At 49.8% G+C, this 18,532-nt stretch overlaps 1 protein-coding gene across 1 annotated transcript; it reads left to right on the top strand.

The window, feature by feature from the left end:
* The first annotated feature begins 1,677 nt into the window (after nucleotides 1-1,677).
* Nucleotides 1,678-3,509, top strand: LOC117006068 (C-C motif chemokine 4 homolog). Its single transcript, XM_033078330.1, has 3 exons — nucleotides 1,678-2,089; nucleotides 2,577-2,688; nucleotides 3,054-3,509. Exons 1-3 carry the CDS (start codon nucleotides 2,017-2,019, stop codon nucleotides 3,139-3,141), a joined length of 273 nt encoding a protein of 90 aa, XP_032934221.1. The 5' UTR covers nucleotides 1,678-2,016; the 3' UTR covers nucleotides 3,142-3,509.
* The last annotated feature ends 15,023 nt before the right edge of the window (nucleotides 3,510-18,532 follow it).

Genomic DNA, 18,532 nt, shown 5'->3' with positions numbered 1-18,532 from the left:
CTGAGACTTGAAGGTCTCTCCCATGTCAGTAGGTTGTCCCCCACTTTTGTTTCACCTCTTTAACCAGAGAATTTATCTTCTACCCAAGGCATCTCTTGGAGGGAGTGGCTGAGGCTAAAAAAAAGTCTCATGTGTGACAAACCCCTTCTGCTAGTGAACTCCCTGCTCCCAGGTGAGATCCCTTTGGGGATCCTGTAACTGCTAAGGGCAAACTGATGAAGGGTGGATTAGTGAAACAGCAGTGAGAGAGGCTGAGAATGGGCTTGACACTGTGCTTGGAGGGTTGTGATCAATGGCACAAAGTCCAGTTGGAGGCCAGTCAGCAGCAGGGAAACCCAGGGATCGACACTGGGTAGTCCTTACTATGTTTATGTCCTGGCTGATGGGACAAGGGTCACCCTTAGCGAGCTGGCAGGTGACACAAAGTTGGGATGATGACTTGTCACACTAGAGGGACATGTTGCCATCATAGAATCATGCAATGTATTGGGATCAAAGAGACCTTAAAACCCATCCAGGTCCGTCCCCCCTGCCATGGGCAGGGACACCTTCCACTGTCTCAGGGTGCTCCAAGCCCTGTCCAGCCTGGCTTGAGCACTTCCAGGTCTGAGGCAGCCACAGTTTCTCCAGGCAACCTGTTCCAGGGCCTCATTACCCTCACAGAGAAGAATTTCCTGCTAATATTTAATCTTAATATCCCTTTTTTTAACTCTTAAAGCTGATCCCTCTTGTCTGATTACTTTTGGCCTATGTGAAATCCATGGAGACCTCATCAGGCTGAAGAACCTCATGAAGCTCAAAAAGAAGTGCAAAGTCCTGACTCTGGGAAGTAACATCCCCAGGCACCAGTATATAGCAGTGCTGACCAGCTGGAAAGCAGTTTGGCACAAAAGGACCTGGGGCTCCTGGTGGACACCAGACTCAACATGAGCAGCAACGTGCCCTTGCCACCAAAATTCCAACAAGCCCCTGGGTTGCATGAGGAGGAACATTGACAGCAGGTTGAAGGAGGGGACTCTTCCTCTCTACTCAGCATTGGTGAGGCTGTTCTGGATCAAAGAACAGTTCCTGGATCAAGTGCTAGGTCCAGTTCTGGACTCACCAGGATTAGAGACGTATAGACATACTGGAGAGAGTCCAGCAAAGGGCTCATCATAGAGATGATGAAGAGACAGGAGCATTTCTCCAGGGAGGAGATGCTGGTACAGTTCAGGCTGGGGAAGGATCAGAGGATTCTTACCAATGTGTGTGGAGCAAAGTAGATACAGCCCAAATCTCCTCAGAGGTGGCCACTAATGGGACAAGAGGCAACAAGAAATTCTATTTAAACACCAGATAAAACTTTATTGCACTCTGAAACAGGCTGTTCAGAGAGGCTCACAGCCCACCAGGACATGGTCCTGGGCAGCCTCCCCAGGGACTGGGCTGGATGAATTTGAGCCTCAGCTATTCACCAGCCCTGTGAGTATGGGGAGGGCAGGCTGAGTGTTTTGGGGGACACAGAGCCCTCAGTGCAGCCACCCCTGAGCTCCAGGGCAGCAGCTCAGCAGTCTCTGGCAAACACCAGGCAAGCATACAACAGCATGAGAGCACTTCTGTGCTGCCTGTTGGGGCTTTTTCCAGAGCTGAATAATCTTACGCAAACATTATCTTTCCCTACACAGCCTCACAGGGAAATCCACCTCTGGAGTCCAGAAGGACCATTCTCCTTTTTGTGGCCAGGCCACTTGGCACATTTTAGTTTCCTTTTGATTTGAATAAAACAAAAATGAGTGCTGAGTCACTTGGCATTGTGAACCATATTCCATTCTGCCTCACTTTTTTCTATTCCCTCCAATTTTCACTTTCATGTCATCCTTTGGAATTTCCTGTCGTCATCTTGGAATTTCCATTTCGGCTTCTCCCAGCTGCCTCCAGGTCTCCCTTTTAAAAGAGGGCTGAATCCAACTGCTGCACACTGAGCTACATCTTCCAGAGCTTCTGCTCCTGCTCTGACAACCCTCACCCGGTGGAAAGATGAAGGTCTCTGCAGCCGGACTGGCTCTTCTCCTCATTTCAGCCTCCTTCTCCCAAACATTCTCTGGTCCAGGTGAGTCCTGCTTTTTCATTTGGAAGGGAGAACAGATCTGAGCCTTCAGTGTTATTTCTCCATTGAGCTCCCATGGCAGATAACTGGGAATTTATCAGCATTTGTGCCACTCTCCACTCTGCCCAGAGATCAGCTGCATGTAGGAAGCCTGGAATTAGAAAATTATCCATCCATCTATCCATCCATCCATCCATCCTCCATGCGTCCATCCATCCTCTATTCATCCATCCATCCATCCTGGGCTCAGAGTACTTATTCCTGATTAGAGTTGAGAGATTTCTGCCTCTATCCTGGGGCTGGAGGAGTTAGGGAAGTGAAGCTCTGAGCAATAGCAGGGTGAGAATCTCTCACAGTACCTTGATACTGCTTGTGGCACTGGACCAGATGATCCCCAATGTCCATTTCAACCTTAATTGTTCTCTAATTCCTCACCTTCCCTGCCAGCACAGTTCCCAGTGCTCACATTGCCTTCCTTTGCCTCTTCTAGCTGGACTCAACATCCCAATATGCTGTTTCACATACACGCAGCACAAAATCCCACGGAAGCTCATCCAGCGTCATTACACCACCAGCAGCAGCTGTCCCCAGTCAGCCATTGTGTGAGTGCCAGTGCATGGGACAGGGCAGGGACAGCCACTGCCACCATGGGGGGGTGGGTGAGTGGCTAGATCTGCAGGGTAAGGGGGGCTGTAGGAACAGAACAGGAAGAGGGGAATACCAAGGAAAAAGGGTTCGCACAGGGATTGCTGGGGATGCTTGTGTGGGGATTCCCAGGGATGCTCCTGCAGGAGTGGAGAAGGCAGTGTGGGAGAAGGGATGGGAGCAGGGAGCATCACAGCCAACTGCTCTACTGTCTTCAGCATCAGTACAGGGAAAACCTCTTGCAGTGCTCAGAGCTGGGATCCAGGCTCTCTTGGAAAGCAGGTGTGAACAGAGGTCTAACATGTCCCATCCTGTTCCACAGGTTTGTCACAAAGGAAGGCCGCCAGATCTGTGCCAATCCCAAACACACCTGGGTCCAAAGCTACCTGAAAATCTTGAAGCAGAACTGAGCCAAGCAGTGTGGCAAGAGTAGCTGCTGTCATAGACAATTCACATTATCCTGAGCTCCAGCTGTGGAGCAGGACTCTGGGATAACAGGAGCCACAGGAGCATCTGCAGCTATCCCAAGGGACTGCTGGAAGGGCACCTTGTGTTTGGGGCTGCTGCTCATCTTTGGCTTGCATGGGCCAGGCTTCAGCCTCATCCCTCTGCCCCAACCCCAGGCCCATGGGACCATACCTTGGATGTTGTACTGTTTGAAGTTATTTAAGAAATCATCATATGGAGTAGTCAGTCCTTTTTTTTTCTGTGGATAATGATGTTATTTATAGGGGGGTGACAAGGGAGGATATTTCTAGGAGCGTGATCCAATGTTGGATGATGGGGGAGCCTGGTTTATACATGTCAACTCATTATTCTGGAGAATAAAGAATTTGGAGAAAACCTTTGCTTTTTCCCTTTTATGTGCCTCTGTGTGTTGTTCACCAGCACACACAGAATGTTCTTCTGAGCCATCTGAGCATGTATAGGACACATGAAGATGGAAAATGGTTTGAGGCAACCCATAAAGTTTCTGTACTACAGACTCAAGAACATCCTCCAAAACCTCATTCCCCCTCAGCACACACCCCCACTCCCCACATCCTCTACAGAATTAGAAGTGTTTGTACCAACATGTGGGACTTTTACATTCATGAATCTGCTCTCCACACTCCCCAGGCACATCCTGCACTCTTGCTGCTCCCAGCCCCACACACCCCACCTCAAACTGATTCCTGGATATGCAATGTTGTGCTGCCACCAGCAGTGGTGCCTGGAGAGGGACAGCGACCCCATCTTTCATTCTGACCACCCCAGTAGGGGTTGTTCTTCACTCTCCCACCTGTAAAACAAGGGGAAAGGTCCAACTGTTGCTGAAGGGGTAAAACAACCAGCAGAAAACCTGCTGCAGCTGCTCTCAAGATGCAGCTTTCCATGGGAACATGAACGGGAAGGAGCAGGTCCCAAAGGTAAAAGCACAGTGCTGGGCAGAGCTTGTCCACGGAGATCATGCTCAGGGCTCCTTGACATCTTGCCCTCTGGGAAGGAATCCCAAAAGGATTCGGGTTGTAAGGGACCTTAAAGCTCATCTCATTCTACCCCGCCATAGGCAGAGATACCTTCTGCTGGACCTGCGTGCTCCAAGTCCTGGCCTTGGACACTTCCAGGGATCCAGAGGCAGCCACAGCTTCTCTGAGCATCCTGTGCCAGGGCCTGCCCACCCTCACAGGGAAAATTTTTTTCCAACCTCCATTCTAAACTGACCTCTTTCAGTGTAATACCATCCCCCTTTGTCTGACAGTAACAGGCCCTGCTAAAAGTTTTGTCTCCATCTTTCTTACAGACCCCCTCCAAGTGTCCCCACAGCATAGTACAGAGCTGACCTTGCCTTGCCCACATCACATCATTCCTAAAGAAAAAAAACACACAAAAACACAACCGCTTTCTCTTAGAGTTTATTTTTTCCCCCTGCAGCTACAGGCCAGATTTGGCAACTCTGAGGTTGGGAAAGCACCTATTGTCTTGTGATTTCTCTCTAGTCTTGTGTTTTCTGGGCAGGAAAGCTGGTTGCAGTCAAGAGGGTCATGAACACTGAAAGAGCAGCACCCCAGAAAAGGGCAACCCAGCCCAGCACCATTCTGTGTCCCAGGTGATGGTGCTGGGACAATACATGGAGAGATGAAAATCTGCAGGAGGTGTATCCTGAGTGGGGCTATCGCACTGTGCTGTGAAACCCTAGAGTGGTCAGTGGATGGACAGGAACAGGTGAAGACCCTGGGAATGGGGTGCTGGATGTCTCCCCCACCCCTGAGGACATCCCAGCCACAAGTTTGGTGCTGCAGAGGAACTGCAGGAGACCCAAATTGTCCCTGCTCTGGGACTCTGAGCTGAGAGAGGGTGGAGGATGGATGTTTTGGAGCAAGGGAAGTTGAGGGGAGTGCTGGGGTTTATCCCATGCCCAGGATGCAGGAACAGGCTGGAGAGGCTGGGTCATCCAGTGCTGCAACTGTCTCCCTCCAGACAATTCCTGGCTGTGTGCCCAGGCACATGTGGGAATTTCCCTCTCAAGCCTTTCTGGTTTCAGTTTCCAGTTGCTGGACTTAGGGAACGTTTCCTTCACTGCCTGCAGTGGCAGAAGGCATCAGAAGACGTTCATGGTTCCATGGGCAAAACACTGGATGGCCTGATTGTCTCTGGCCTTTTTGAGAGCACGAGCCTTGTGGCTGTTCCATCTCTCCCAGCTTCACTTGAAGAAGCCCTGGAAGGAGAGAGGAGCCATGGAGACCCTCAGTCCCAGTGTCCACATTGTCTCCCTGCTGGTCCCTGCTCTTAATCCCATAGAGAACATCCTGGCATGGCCTCTCACTGTCACTTCTGGAGAACTGATGGTTTGAACTTGGCCTCACACCTCAGTCTCTTCAACTTCTGTCTTTTCAACTTGCACTGACCACTTCATCTAAGAATCCTTTCTCCTAAACCCACCCAGTTATACATGCCATCACTGGTGCTGCCCTGTGGGAAGTGGGGACTGGATGGATCAGTGCTAAGCACAACGGTGAATTGGTGCTTGTCTTGCAATGAACACTAACAGAGCATCCCAAGAGCTAAGCCTGGCTCAGGCTGCATTCCAGAAGAGCCTGTGCCATGGATGTGGTGCTGGCCATTCCCCTTCCATCTCACCATAGGGACACCTCTGAAACTTACCCTGAGATTTCCAGGCATTCCTTTGCCAAATCTTCAGTAGCAAAGCCCCACCAACTCCCAGCCTTGGCTATGATATGATGGGGGGAAAGGGCTGGGAAGAAGCTCTGGCTCCACATCAGCACAGGGGCTGGGAGGTGCTGGGAGGTGCTTGGACTGCTGCTGCTGTGGTGCTGGTATCAGGGAGGCCAAGCAGAAGGGAAGGCTTTTAGACATAAGCATAGTTGTATTGGGGTCCCCATTTTCCAAACAGGAGGGCAACAACCAGACATGTCACAGAGAGAAAACAACTTTATTCTTTGGCACCCACAAACAGCTCTGGGATGAAATCCCCCTCCCATTCTAGCAGTGGAAGCACAAGGTGGAGCTCAGTTCAGCCACATTACACAGCAGGGCACCCCAAGATGGGTCTGCAAGGCCAGGAGGTCTTCACCATCATGGCTGCCCTAAGTGTAGCTGAATTATTGTGTTAAATGACACCTTTGCAAGACAAAACAAACTTCAGGGGTCCCAAGGTGTCTCAGCAGGTCTTGGTTCTTGGCAGGAGCATTTCTAAGTCTGTGCCAAGAAAGACTGGTAGGTGGTCTGGCAGGACTTCTCAGCTTCCAGTACTCACTGCAACTCCAGGCTGTTCACATATTCCTGCCCTCACCTGGCATCAGGGTTAGCACAAATCTCCTGCTTCTTCCTAGCTGCAAACCTGGCAAGTCATGAGTTCAGGGGTTAGAGTCCTGGAGGGGAAATGGGACATGAGGGACTTGGGTCATGTCATTGGGTCATCTCCCACGAGCCCTCAAGCATCCAGGAGCTGCTAAAACCCAGGGCGCATCAGGGTCCCTTGAGAGAACCTGCCATGCTCTGATATTCATCTCCTTGTCCAATGCAGAGGTGAACCTGGATGCAGTGTGAAATGTGTGGATTGGGCTCATCAAGCTCTGGAAGGTCCTGCTGGGTCCTGACCTCCTTCCCATGCCTTATTCCCAGCACCAGGACAGTCCAAGAGACCACTTATTTCTCAGCTGAGGAGGGTGAGGGCTCACACACTGCACATGGAACGTGGGTGGCTTCTCCCTTCCCCCAGGGGTGATTCCTCACATCATCCCAGCTGGATGTGAAGCCAGGAGTCCAAAGGTTGGCAGAGCCTCCCCTCAGGGCCCAAAGCCCAAAACTTACACAACTGCTGGCTGGGAGCATTTGCTGCTGCTGTAGAAATACTCTCACACATGACTCTGAGGCAGCTTTCATGAGGTGTAGCTGAAGTAGCACGAAGTTGTATCAGACCCCACTGGAAGAGATCAGGAAATCCAGCCTGAGACCGTCACTCAATAAATTGTACATTCCCAGCTGAGAGCACAGGCAACCACCTCCTTAATCAGCTGGACTGCTCTTTCTCCTCCTGTTTTCCCTGAAAACCAGCAAGAAATTTCTGTGAACAGAGAAGCTTGATAAACAACATTGCTAGGATTGTTTGTTAAATGTTTTACACTCACATCCCAGGGTAACAATCCCTGTCGTTACCCTGGGTTCCATTCCTAAAGGCCGGCAAGAAAATCAGGGGACAGGAGACCTGAAAACTTTGATACCAGTAAAATTCATCCCTATAGATAAAAGGATGTTAGAAAGGAAGACCAACCCAAATAAATCTGGAGAAGTTATTTAAACAGGTTTCCAACATTTGCAGCTGACTTTTGCCACTTCTGCTCCAAATTACAGGCAGTCAGAGCAAAAGTCCATCCCAGGAGAGCAGAGGGATGCTGTATTCACATGGAGCAGGAAGGGCCTGAAAAAAGAAGGCAGTTACCAGGATGATGGAGAGGCAGAGTGTGGAGACATTCATCCTGGACAGAGATAAGCTGCAAGGGCCGAGACAGGACTGGAGCAGTTTCCTCCCATGCCTTTTGTGAGGTACTGGCTCAGTCCTTGCTTTTTATAGGGACAGTGGCTGGTCAGTCAGATTTGAAGGCAATCATAGAATTTCCAAAACATAACAGAGCTAATGCCATTGCACCCTTGCCTCAGAAATACTAAAAAAAAAAAAAAAAAAAAAAAAAAAAAAAAAAAAAAAAAAAAAGAGGCAGGAAACAGTTGAGGAAGCGGCAGAACAATCTTTGTGTGAAGGGAGGTAAGTGTGAGCAAATCAGTCCCCACTGACCAAGACAGGATATGAAACCACCATTTACATCATTCAAAACAACTCTGCTTATCAAAGTCACCTCAGCATCCCTACCAAAGCACCAGGAGGACACAGCTCAGTCTCATCTTCAAGGAACCAGGTCTAGGGGTCAGGGGTGCTCAGACCCTCAAATGGAAGGTGCAGGTCCAGCCAAGGAGTCCCTTCTCCAGTGTGTTATAAGTGCATAACATATTGTTAGTTTTTTGCAACTATTAAAATAAATGCTATATGTATAATGTTAAAATAGCTTTTCTGTATAAATACAAATTTTTCTAACAGCAAAATTTAGACATAAGTTTTTTAGAGATAGTATGCTTAAACTACCCACTTAGTTGAAATAACAGCCTGTGAACATGTAATAAAGACCCTGCAGCTGACACAACAAGTATCAACACTCACCGGCTGCAAAAAAACAAAACCACCACCCAAATTAAGAAGTAATTAAAAAAAATTAAAACCACAAGCCAAGAAACACGCATATTCTAAAAAAGCAAACCCAAAGAGTAGCCATGTTAAACAGTTCCCAAAAAAAGTTTAACTATACATAAAGAACTATAAATATGCAACAAATTAATGTATTGTAAAATGTATTTTAAAAAGCATTACCAAGGCAGCTGTGTGCTCTTAGCAACTTACCAAGCACCCAACCATTTTAACCCTTTACTTTATGTTTGTCTCCTATTGTCTTTTTATTAAACCTTTTAAATTTTACCAAAACAGTAAAATGTGTTTTTCACAAGTGGTGGGTCTGGAAAACATCCAGGGTGGATACAGGGGTTCAGTGAGGGCAGCACAGGCAGCAGGAACACTCAGTCTGGAGACTGGCTGGAGATCCATGCTGGCAGCCTTGGCACCATCAAGCAAAATTCTCAGTGCTGTGCTTCCACTGTGGGGCTGTGCCCTCCAAACCCATCCCAACATCCCCAGTAAGGGCAGGGCTTGACTAGGAATCAGTCTGGATGGGCTGACTCTACAAAGAGCATCTTCTCCAAGTGCCAGTGGTTTTGGTACAAGGTGGGATATAGAGGGCAGAGCAGGAACTTCCCCAGCCCAGGGAGCTGAGAGGGACCAAGAGATCCCAGTCCCTGGTGCCCACCTACAGTCACGGGGGTCATGGTATGGTCTGCACAGAGAGCCCTGGCACTGCTCTTGGAGTGATGGGTTCCCCAGGATGTGCCAGGGAGCATTTCCCCTTTTTTCACCTCTTCCTTCTTTGTGACAGGTCCCCATTTTGACAGCTCACAGCCAGTAGTTCCTCTGGGTGTTTTCCAGCCCAGCTGTGCTCACGAGGCACCATGAGCTCCTGTTTCCCAGATTTCCTTACTAACCCTCGGCCTCAGTGCTGTGACAGGGCTGCAGAGAGGGCCTTCTCTGCTGCCACTCTCCTTCTCCCCTACAAAGGCCTACAAAAAGCAGCTCCCATGCTGTGTCACCTCCTGGTTGCCTGTGGTGAGTGGCAGCCACTCAGCTTCCATCAGAGATGGAGACTGTCCTGCCTTGGGACACACAAATGAACCTGTTTGGTGTTCCCAGTTGTGCTGGCAGATGAAGGAACTGTTACTGCCAGTGACATAATATGTGACAGGGCCAGATCAAGATCTAAGAAACCACAGAAAGATACTAATGTTCCCCCAACCGCAAGGCAGCCAAACCTCACACTCTGTCACAGCTGGTAAAGGCAACAGAAACCATGATATCTGATTATTGCTCTGACAGTGCTCTGACTTCTCCTCAGTGAGGAAGCCTCCCCCTTCCCTGCTGCAGACATGCCCAAGGGCTGGCACTCTCCTGTAGGATCATCACACAGCCCAGCCTTGCCCCTCGCTCAGGGGATTTACCCTGTGCAGGGCTTTTTGAAGGTGCATTCTGCAGCCCTGGCCCTCACAGCAGAGATGCCAGCGGTTTGGAAGGATGCCAGGTCATTTGTCGTGGCTCCTTCTCCTTCTCCTTCTCCTTCTCCTTCTCCTTCTCCTTCTCCTTCTCCTTCTCCTTCTCCTTCTCCTTCTCCTTCTCCTTCTCCTTCTCCTTCTCCTTCTCCTTCTCCTTCTCCTTCTCCTTCTCCTTCTCCTTCTCCTTCTCCTTCTCCTTCTCCTTCTCCTTCTCCTTCTCCTTCTCCTTCTCCTTCTCTTGCAAAGAAATCGTGTCAGCACGGGGACGGGGAGGGAGTGGTGGAGAGCCCGGGGAATGCCCGAAGTCCCCCGGGACCCCAGACCAGGTCATGGAAGAGCTGCGGGGGGGAATGACCATGGTGGGATTTGACCTCAGATGGAGACAGGAGCTGCACTGACCATTTTTTTTGGAAGCTTCATGGGACAAGGCAAAGCACAGGGAGATATCAGCAGCGTGCATAGATCCCTGAAAACAGGAGTTTTCTCTCTGTCCTTTCACATCCCCTCCCAGCCAGAGGCGAGCATTGGGAGCACTGGGCCCTCTGCTGTCCTCCGTGGGAAGCGTTCTCCTGGAGCCCTTCAATCACCCCCACCTCAGCCATGGCTCATCCATCTGCTGAGGGGCCCTGGAGACACCCTCGTGCTCTCCTCTTGGGGTCTCCTCCCTGCACGCAGCCCAGGAGCTCCATCCTCTGTGCCAGTGCTCCTTCCCCTTGGATCTGTGCTGGGAGCTGCAGGCACAGGCGACACACTGTCCCCTTGAGCCCTGGGCTCTCCCTTGTGCTTTTGGTTCTGGGCAGGTGTCCAGGGCTCTGCAATAACATTTCTTGCCGTCCATGCTGGTAGCAAATCTCTGGGGAGTGGGGGGACCATTTCCAGCCTTCCAGCCCCTCTCCATCTCCCTGTTCATTGGGAAACTGCTTTTTGTTCCTCTTCAGTGGGGTAAACCAAGAAAGACAGAATTCTCTACTCTCCCTAAGGACTCTCTGTAAAGGACAATCATCTGCTGGTTACCTGCTCTTCACAGCTCCAGATTAGGTTCCAAAAGCTGTCCCCAGCCAGCCATTTCTCATAGACAAACAAGATAACCAGGTACTGTAAAATGAGCAGGAGTGGGGACTACAGACACACTCCCTGCCCAGGACCAGGGCTCAGATCAGTTTCCCTTGCCCAGGAAAGGCTCTGCTGACACTCAGCCTGTACCTGCACTTTTATTGTTGTCCCCAGGCGACTCTGGGGAAGCTCTGGCTGTGCACTGGGGGTCAGTATTGTTGTGTCCATGACACTGTGCCCAGTGTGCTGTGTGTCACATGAGCCTGGCAGTGCGCAGCAATCCCTAAGGGACTGTGGTATTTGTTAAGAGATTCATGTTAATCATAAAAGTATTGGGGTTTATATGAACCAGAATACTAAGGTCTGAAGTGACGCGTGGACACTTGATAGAGGAAAATATATTATTAAATCATTCTGTTTTAAACCCCCCTGTTATGAATATTATGTTTTCTAAATAATTTGTATCTACTACCAGTTTGTAAAATCAGACTTTCCAATAGTCTGACAGATTTTGCAGAATCTGACTTCCTGCCTTTGTTTTATCAATGACTGCCTAGCTACAAAGACCAAAACTTCCTGATTTTTGCCAGTTTTATCTACCAAGACCAGATGGTATCTGTGGGACTGACTCCCAGAGACTTTACATGGATTTTATTTCAGCCACCGCTGCTCACCTGGCAAAATTATAGCAGCAAAAAACCAAAAATTATTTATTACAAAGAGGGGCCATGCTATAAGAAGAAGCTGCAAACCAAGGTTCAACGGAGCATGGAGTGGGCAGTGACCTCTCACGTCTCCCCAGTGCTGCTTTGCTCTGTCTACATAAAAGAAAGCAATCTAAATTTTGCTGATAATTGAGACTTTTTGTTTCTCATTTATAACAGGACCATGATCCAGCAGCAGCAGGTAAACCTCCCTAGTGAACCCCCAGAGGATGCTACACCTTTTCTTGAACCATTTGCTGTCACTGCCTTCCCCAAACCTGCCTTCAGTGGTGGTCAGAGTCATGGCACTACCATGTCCTGCTTCCCTGGCCTACACAGGTGGGGTCCCGTTGCACAGAGGGGCTTCCCAATGACACAGGCATCCCTGCCAATTCCCCCAGAAAGGCTGTGGCATCCATCCCCTATGGTCCTCTCCTTGAACTATGGGGGAGCAAGCGTCCCTGTCCCTTCAGGGCTTGGTTGATGCCAGCAGCAGGTCATTCTAGTGGTGGTTACTCTACACTGGTGGTCACCACTCCTCCCCGGTGGTCACTATTCATCCCTAATGGTCTAGTTGTCAGGATTTGGCACACTCATTACTGCAGCCTGGGTTTGATTCCCATCCAGGGAAAAGGTTCCTACAGCCACCACAGATCACAGTCTTTTCCTGGGTGGTTGTGCTGTTCTGGAGCAGCTCTTGAGGTTCAGTTCAGGGTTCAGAAGCTCCCAGTGTGTGGGGCTGGGTCAGGGTGGGATGAATTTTGGAGGGTGGCAGCAGCCTTCTGTCCTCCTGCTGTCATGAGCCTGCAGCTGCCAGTGGGGTAATGCCCCTGTGGTGGGTGTAGGGAGCAGTGTGTGACAGGGATGTAGGGAGCTCACATGCCAATGCCCTGATACCTCCTCCAGGGAGGGGTTTTACACTGATGCAACACTGGGTGCTGTGATTGATGGTTTATGTCTCTTTCTAATGCCATGACCACAGTTTGGCTCCGTTTCTCCCAAATACAAATGCTTTGTTGTGCCAGTCGGGAGCTGTTGGAAGGGAGGGAATTGGCACGATAAAAAAACATTACCCCACCTCCGTAGGATCTGCTCCTTATCAGTCTTTGCCCTTATCTCTTTAAAACAATTGAGGCATTAGTCTCTGACTATCAAGGACACAATAAAGCACAGAGCTCACCCAGTTTGTTTAAACGAAGTTCAGTCTATCACTGCAGAGTGACGGAAGCAGGGTGATGGGCTTTTGAGAGCAGGATGGTGTGCCGCAGGGAGCAGGGTGATGGGCTGCAGGGAGCAGAGTGCTGCAGAGAGCTGGATGAAGGGCTGCAGAAGGCAGGGGGACACATTTAGAAAAAGCAGGGTGACAGTTCTAGGGAGAGTGTGACACCTCTGTAGGGACCAGATGACAAGAGGTAGCAAGCAGGATGACACATCTACAGGGAAGTGTCACACAGCTGTAGGGAACAGGGTGACATGGCTGTATGTGGGGGACATGCTATTGCAGGTTTTCTTCCTGTGATAAGAGGAGGTGCAGGGCTGCGCCCTGAACAGCATCCTGACCATCGCCTAAAGGCAAAGATTCCCTGGAGATCAGGGCCAGGGCCAGGATGGGAACATAGGGTCCCTCGAGGGAGTGTGACTGCCCTGTGTCTGTCTGTCCCTCCTGGGGCCGGGAGGACAGGGACTGACAGTAAAATTTTAGCTGTGAACAAGACTTGAACCTGTGCAGGGGAACACCATTGGATTTCAAGTCCAATGCTTTCATCACTTGGCCATGACATCAGCCTGTCCAGATTGTGTTTGCAGGAGCCCCCGGCTGTAACCCTGCCCAGGGGCACAGCAGGACCTGGTCCTATCCTGGACGTGGATTCTGCCATCCCTGCTTCACATCCAACTCAGGGACTGCTGTTTGTGCTACCACCTGCCCTGCACAAAGCATCCCAGCAGTGCTGGGAACAAGAACTGGCCACCACCCACAACATCAACAGTGATGGCATGGGGGATGGACATGGTGGGAAGTCTGTGTCCTGTCTTGTCTTCTTGTATCCAACAGGAAACTTGTTCCAAGACAGCTGTCTCCAGTCTCCTTTTCTAGCCTGGAAATATCCCAGCCTTCTCCATCCCCTCTTCCCACCATATCCCTATTTTTGCCTCTGTGACAGCACATCCAGACATGGCTCTTGGAAGCAGCCTAAGCCATGGATCTGGCAGGTTTTGTCCTGCAGCTCGGAGGAGATGTTCCAGGCTTGTGTGGTTCTCACCAGGTTGCTGCCTGCATTTGGGCTTTTGGAACAGGGAATTTGGAGAAAGAATGAAAAGGTGGCTGTCGAGTGGAAATCCTTGCTGAGGTCTGGTAGTGACTTGACCTCTCCTTTGGAGCGTGAATCCAATTTGGAGGGCAGTCCTAGAAGCACTGTCCTTGGTTTGGGTGGGAGCTGGCTTTGGGAACTCATCCTGAGACATCCAAAGCCCTAACTGGGTTCCTGGAGTTGTGTCCAAGAGCTGTGCAAGAGCTTCCCTATGTCACTGGCACTCCATGCCCATCCCATTTATCAGCAGGGTTTGGATTTATCAGCAAAATGGGGTCTAGAGTGGTCCACCATGATATCAAATGGATGAGAGGGTCCAGACCACAGTAGAAGGACCTGGAGAGAACCAGAGTGGGAGCAGAGGGACCTGGAGAGCAGTGGCACCCTAACAGAGGAGGCTGGAGGGGACTAGACCTGAAAAAAAGAGGTCTGAGGAGGTTAAGGAGGTTGAAAGGTGTGGTCTGGCAAGCTCCAACAGAAGCATCTGGAGGAGACTGGAGGACACCATATCCCCCAACTGTTTTTGCAACCTGGTTTGACTCACTTTCATTGCACTGGTCAAAATTGTCCCAATGTTCCTCTGAATCTTTCATCTTGTTGACTTTTTTGCTTATCTAACCTTGCGTTGTTGGCAGTGAATAGCTATTTTCATCTACATTTCTTGTCATATTTACAGACAAAACAATCTTGCCTGGTTAAAAGAACAAGATGTGTTTACAGAAAAATCAGAGTTCAACAGAGAGCTGACAGCTCTTCTCTTGTAATAAATGGCACTTTGCAGTATTATGCAATAGAGAAAACCACAAGGTGTGTCATGAGGAAGAGATTCTAAATCAAAGAAATGTTCAGACTCTCATTTTCACCCTTTAATCTTCCAAGTTGCAGAAAACAGTGAGAGCCCTGCCCGAGCACTGACTTTGCTGGACCCAGAACAGAGCTCTCACCATTCCTGAGGAGAGGGAATGGCCTCAAGTTGGGCCAGGAGAGGCTTAGGTTGGATATTAGGAAAAAATTCCTTCACTGAAAGGGTGTTCAAGCACTAGAACAAGTTGCCCAGGGCAATGGTGGAATCATAATCCCTGGAATCACTCAAAAAACATGGAGATGTGGCACTTGGGGACATGGCTTAGGGGTGGCCTTGGCAATACTACAGGAATGGTTGGATTCAATTGTCTTAAAGGACTTTTCCAACTGAAATGATTTTGTGATTCCTTGATTCACTGTTCCCTCCCATCACTTGATGCAATGTTAAAGACACTGCTCTCACCATAAACCAGCATGTCACTGGTTGCAATGTGAGGGCACAGGATCTATGGCTTTGTGCATACAGGCATTCCTTTACACTATTAAGCATTTTGAATCAAGCCACAAAATCTGTGATCCTTTTTTACTTCTATTCACGTATTCAGCCTCTTAAGAATTTAAGCTGCAGTCCAGGAACAATTGTCCATGGCAGTGAATGACTGCCCTATGTCTCAGCTGTGAGGCACAATGAAAACTGCAGTGGGATCTAAAGCTTCTTCCACTCTCTTTGCTTAAAAATAAATCTTTGGAGTGTTTGAATCTGTGTATTCTCCTAGTGGCTTTCTAGGGGCCTTACAACTGCTTCTACTGTGTCCCATATTTCTAGATAAGATGGGAACTGATTCCAGAGCTGGAAGATGCATGGAAAATGGAGAAACCATCCTCCTGCAGTCTGTCTTCTAGTCCTGCCAGCCCCATCTCCAGAGAAGCCATCTCCCACTTTCCTGCCTAAGCATGGGTTCACAGTTTGGAAGAGAATGGAAGGGATGGAAGAAAGGTTTACTAAAGTATGGGTTCATGAGGAGGAGCTAAAGGTTTTATTCAGGAAGCTTGGTCCATGGGAAGGGAAATAAAGCTGCAGCCCTTTGGGAAGGATTGTTGTTCTTATGGAAGAAGTGTTCTAGTTGCTTCTCAGGACTGGAGTCCCATTTAAGCCTTGCAAGATGAGCATTTTCTGTGGATAGATGTGCAATAGCTTGTCCCTGTGCTGCTGGGAAGTTTTCCTCCTCTACTTGCCCTACAATTTCCATGCTGAAATCTATTACTTCTCATTTTTATCTGTTTCATCTTGCTCACTCCATCCCTTTATAAACTCTGCCCTTCATCTATAGGAGCAGAAGATGCACTGGATACAGTTCTGTAAACTTGTGCTGTGGACAAGGACAGATTGGCTTGTACAGGCTATTGATTATCAGTTTGCAGAAAAATCCACAGCTTGAAATACAGGAAAAATACACCATTGGCAGGTGAGGAGGAAATTTTGTATGTTTGAAGTTGTACCCAAATAAAGTCCTTTATCATTATTGACATCATGGTCCACTTCTGGGATTTAATGTGTCTCTGTCATCCAAGGCCAGGTTAAATGGGGCCTGGAGCAATCTGGTCTAGTGGAAAGTGTACCTGCCCATGGGACAGGGTGCAGTGAGATGACCTTTAAGGTCCCTTCCAACCCAAAACAGTCTGTGATTCTGTGATTTCTATGAAAACAAAGTTGAAGGAGCTTGCAGGCATGTCAGAGGTGTCAAATGAGGAAGGGGAGGATGTTGCCTTTTTCCATTAGGATGGGAAATAGAAATGGAATAATAAGCTCTTTCTTTTGTGCGTGTTGCTGGAGTTTAATGACCTTGTTCCTACAGCTACGTTTTAGCAAACACCATTAGCGGTTTATACAGATCTGGGTTTATTCTGGGATTTAGGGGTGAAGATCTGCAGCCTGAACAGGACCAAGAAGTAATGTTAGCAATACCAAGAACCTGAGAGAAAAGAAATCTGCATCTTCTCAAGATGGAGATCTGCTGATTGGTCAGATAATTAATGGATAATTATTGCCCTGGTTACCTGGATATCTTGTACACTGCTGAATGTACAGTAATTTCACGACCACAAGGCACGCTGGACTATAAGGCGCACCCCCGGGAGTTGGCAAATTTCTCAACTTTGTAGATCATATAAGGCCCACCGGACTATAAGGTGCACTTTTTTTTTGCCGTGAAGATCCGTGCTGTGCTCAACAAAGTAACAAATTAGTAACGGAATCCTGTGATCGCGGAGTTTACTGGCAGGTGCTCAATTTGCAAACATTTTTCACAGATTGGTGTAGTTTTTAAACGCAGCCCCAAGCACCCTCCCCGTGCACGGGGCCTTGCACTCCTGTCCGCCCCCAGCTGGCGAGGTGGGGCTCGGGGCGGCCGCGACTCGGGGCGGCTGCGGCTCGGGGCGGCCACGGCTCGGGACCATTCACGGCTTGGGGCGGCGTGGCGATGCCTGTTCCCTCTCTCCCTGTGCGACTCCTGCTGACTGGGGGCTGGCCGGTGCCTGGCCGGCACCACCCAGCCCGTGCGACGGGGACTGGCAGGGGGCTGGCTGGTGACACCCAACCTGTGCTGTGGGGACTGGCAGGGGGCTGGCCGGTGACATCCAGCCCACGTGGAAGGGGCTGGTCGGTGATGCCCAGCCCACACGGTGGGGGCTAGCAGGGGGCTGGTCGGTGACACCCAGCCCACATGGCGGGGGCTAGCAGGGGGCTGACTGTTGACACCCAGCCTGTACTGCGGGGACTGGCAGGGGACTGGCCGGTGACACCCAGCCCACGTGGAAGGGGCTGGCCGGTGACGCCCCGCCTTGCGACTCGGTGCTCCTGAGGCACCGCCCCCCCATTGCGGCTCGCAATTCCGGGGTGGCAAATGTCGCAACTTTGTCCATCATATAAGGCGCATCGGACTATAAGGCGCACTTCCGGGTTTGGGGGAAATTTTAGTCAAAAGGGTGCGCCTTATAGTCATGAAATTACTGTACATTGATCTTGGTGAGTAGGATATCCTGGATTTTCTGGAGGCTCCAGAGGTTGCACTGAACACCACAAATCCCAGCTGGAAGTTACAATGGACTGCTTACCTGACATGTGAAAGTCTTGGGAACTGCACTTAGACTCCAGTAATGGACACAACACATAATGTGAAGGCAACCTTTGCCTACCAGGGGTCTGGAACCATGGGAGCAGCATGGGGCCACCTGCCCACAAGGATGCATGTCCTCAAGGGTGGACAGTGTCCCTGTCCAAGGGCAGTGGGGGTCACCAGCCTGCCAGTGAGATGTAAAGGAAAATTCCTTGTTTGACCTGGTAATTCCTTGTCTCCGGTCTGGCAGTCCCACTAGCACCCCCTGAGCTGGGACTGAGGTCCCTTCCCAGCAGTGACACCAGTGACCCCGCTAGACTCCCCTCACACTCCCCCAGTCAGACCAGGTTTCCTCATCAGCTTGACCCCAGGTTTTCTACAGCAGAGTCATAGATGTCTGGATGCTCAAAATAATTTAATCTTGGTGTAACAAAAGAATAACAGCTTGAGTTGGTGCCTCTGAGCAGACATCCTAACAAAGGAAGCCCTAGGCTTTTATAGCCCCTCAGTCCAAGCACAGGAAAGTCTGGAGTCATTGGCTCATGCCATGTTTCCAAATGTCCCTCACCTGGCTGTGCACAGGTCCCTGTTCCCCTTTGCTGGGAAGGGGCC

Source organism: Catharus ustulatus, chromosome 22, assembly GCF_009819885.2.
Source record: "Catharus ustulatus isolate bCatUst1 chromosome 22, bCatUst1.pri.v2, whole genome shotgun sequence".
NCBI lineage: Eukaryota > Metazoa > Chordata > Aves > Passeriformes > Turdidae > Catharus > Catharus ustulatus.
The sequence above is the reverse complement of the archived record's forward strand: the minus strand, read 5'-3'. Positions and strand labels throughout refer to the sequence as shown.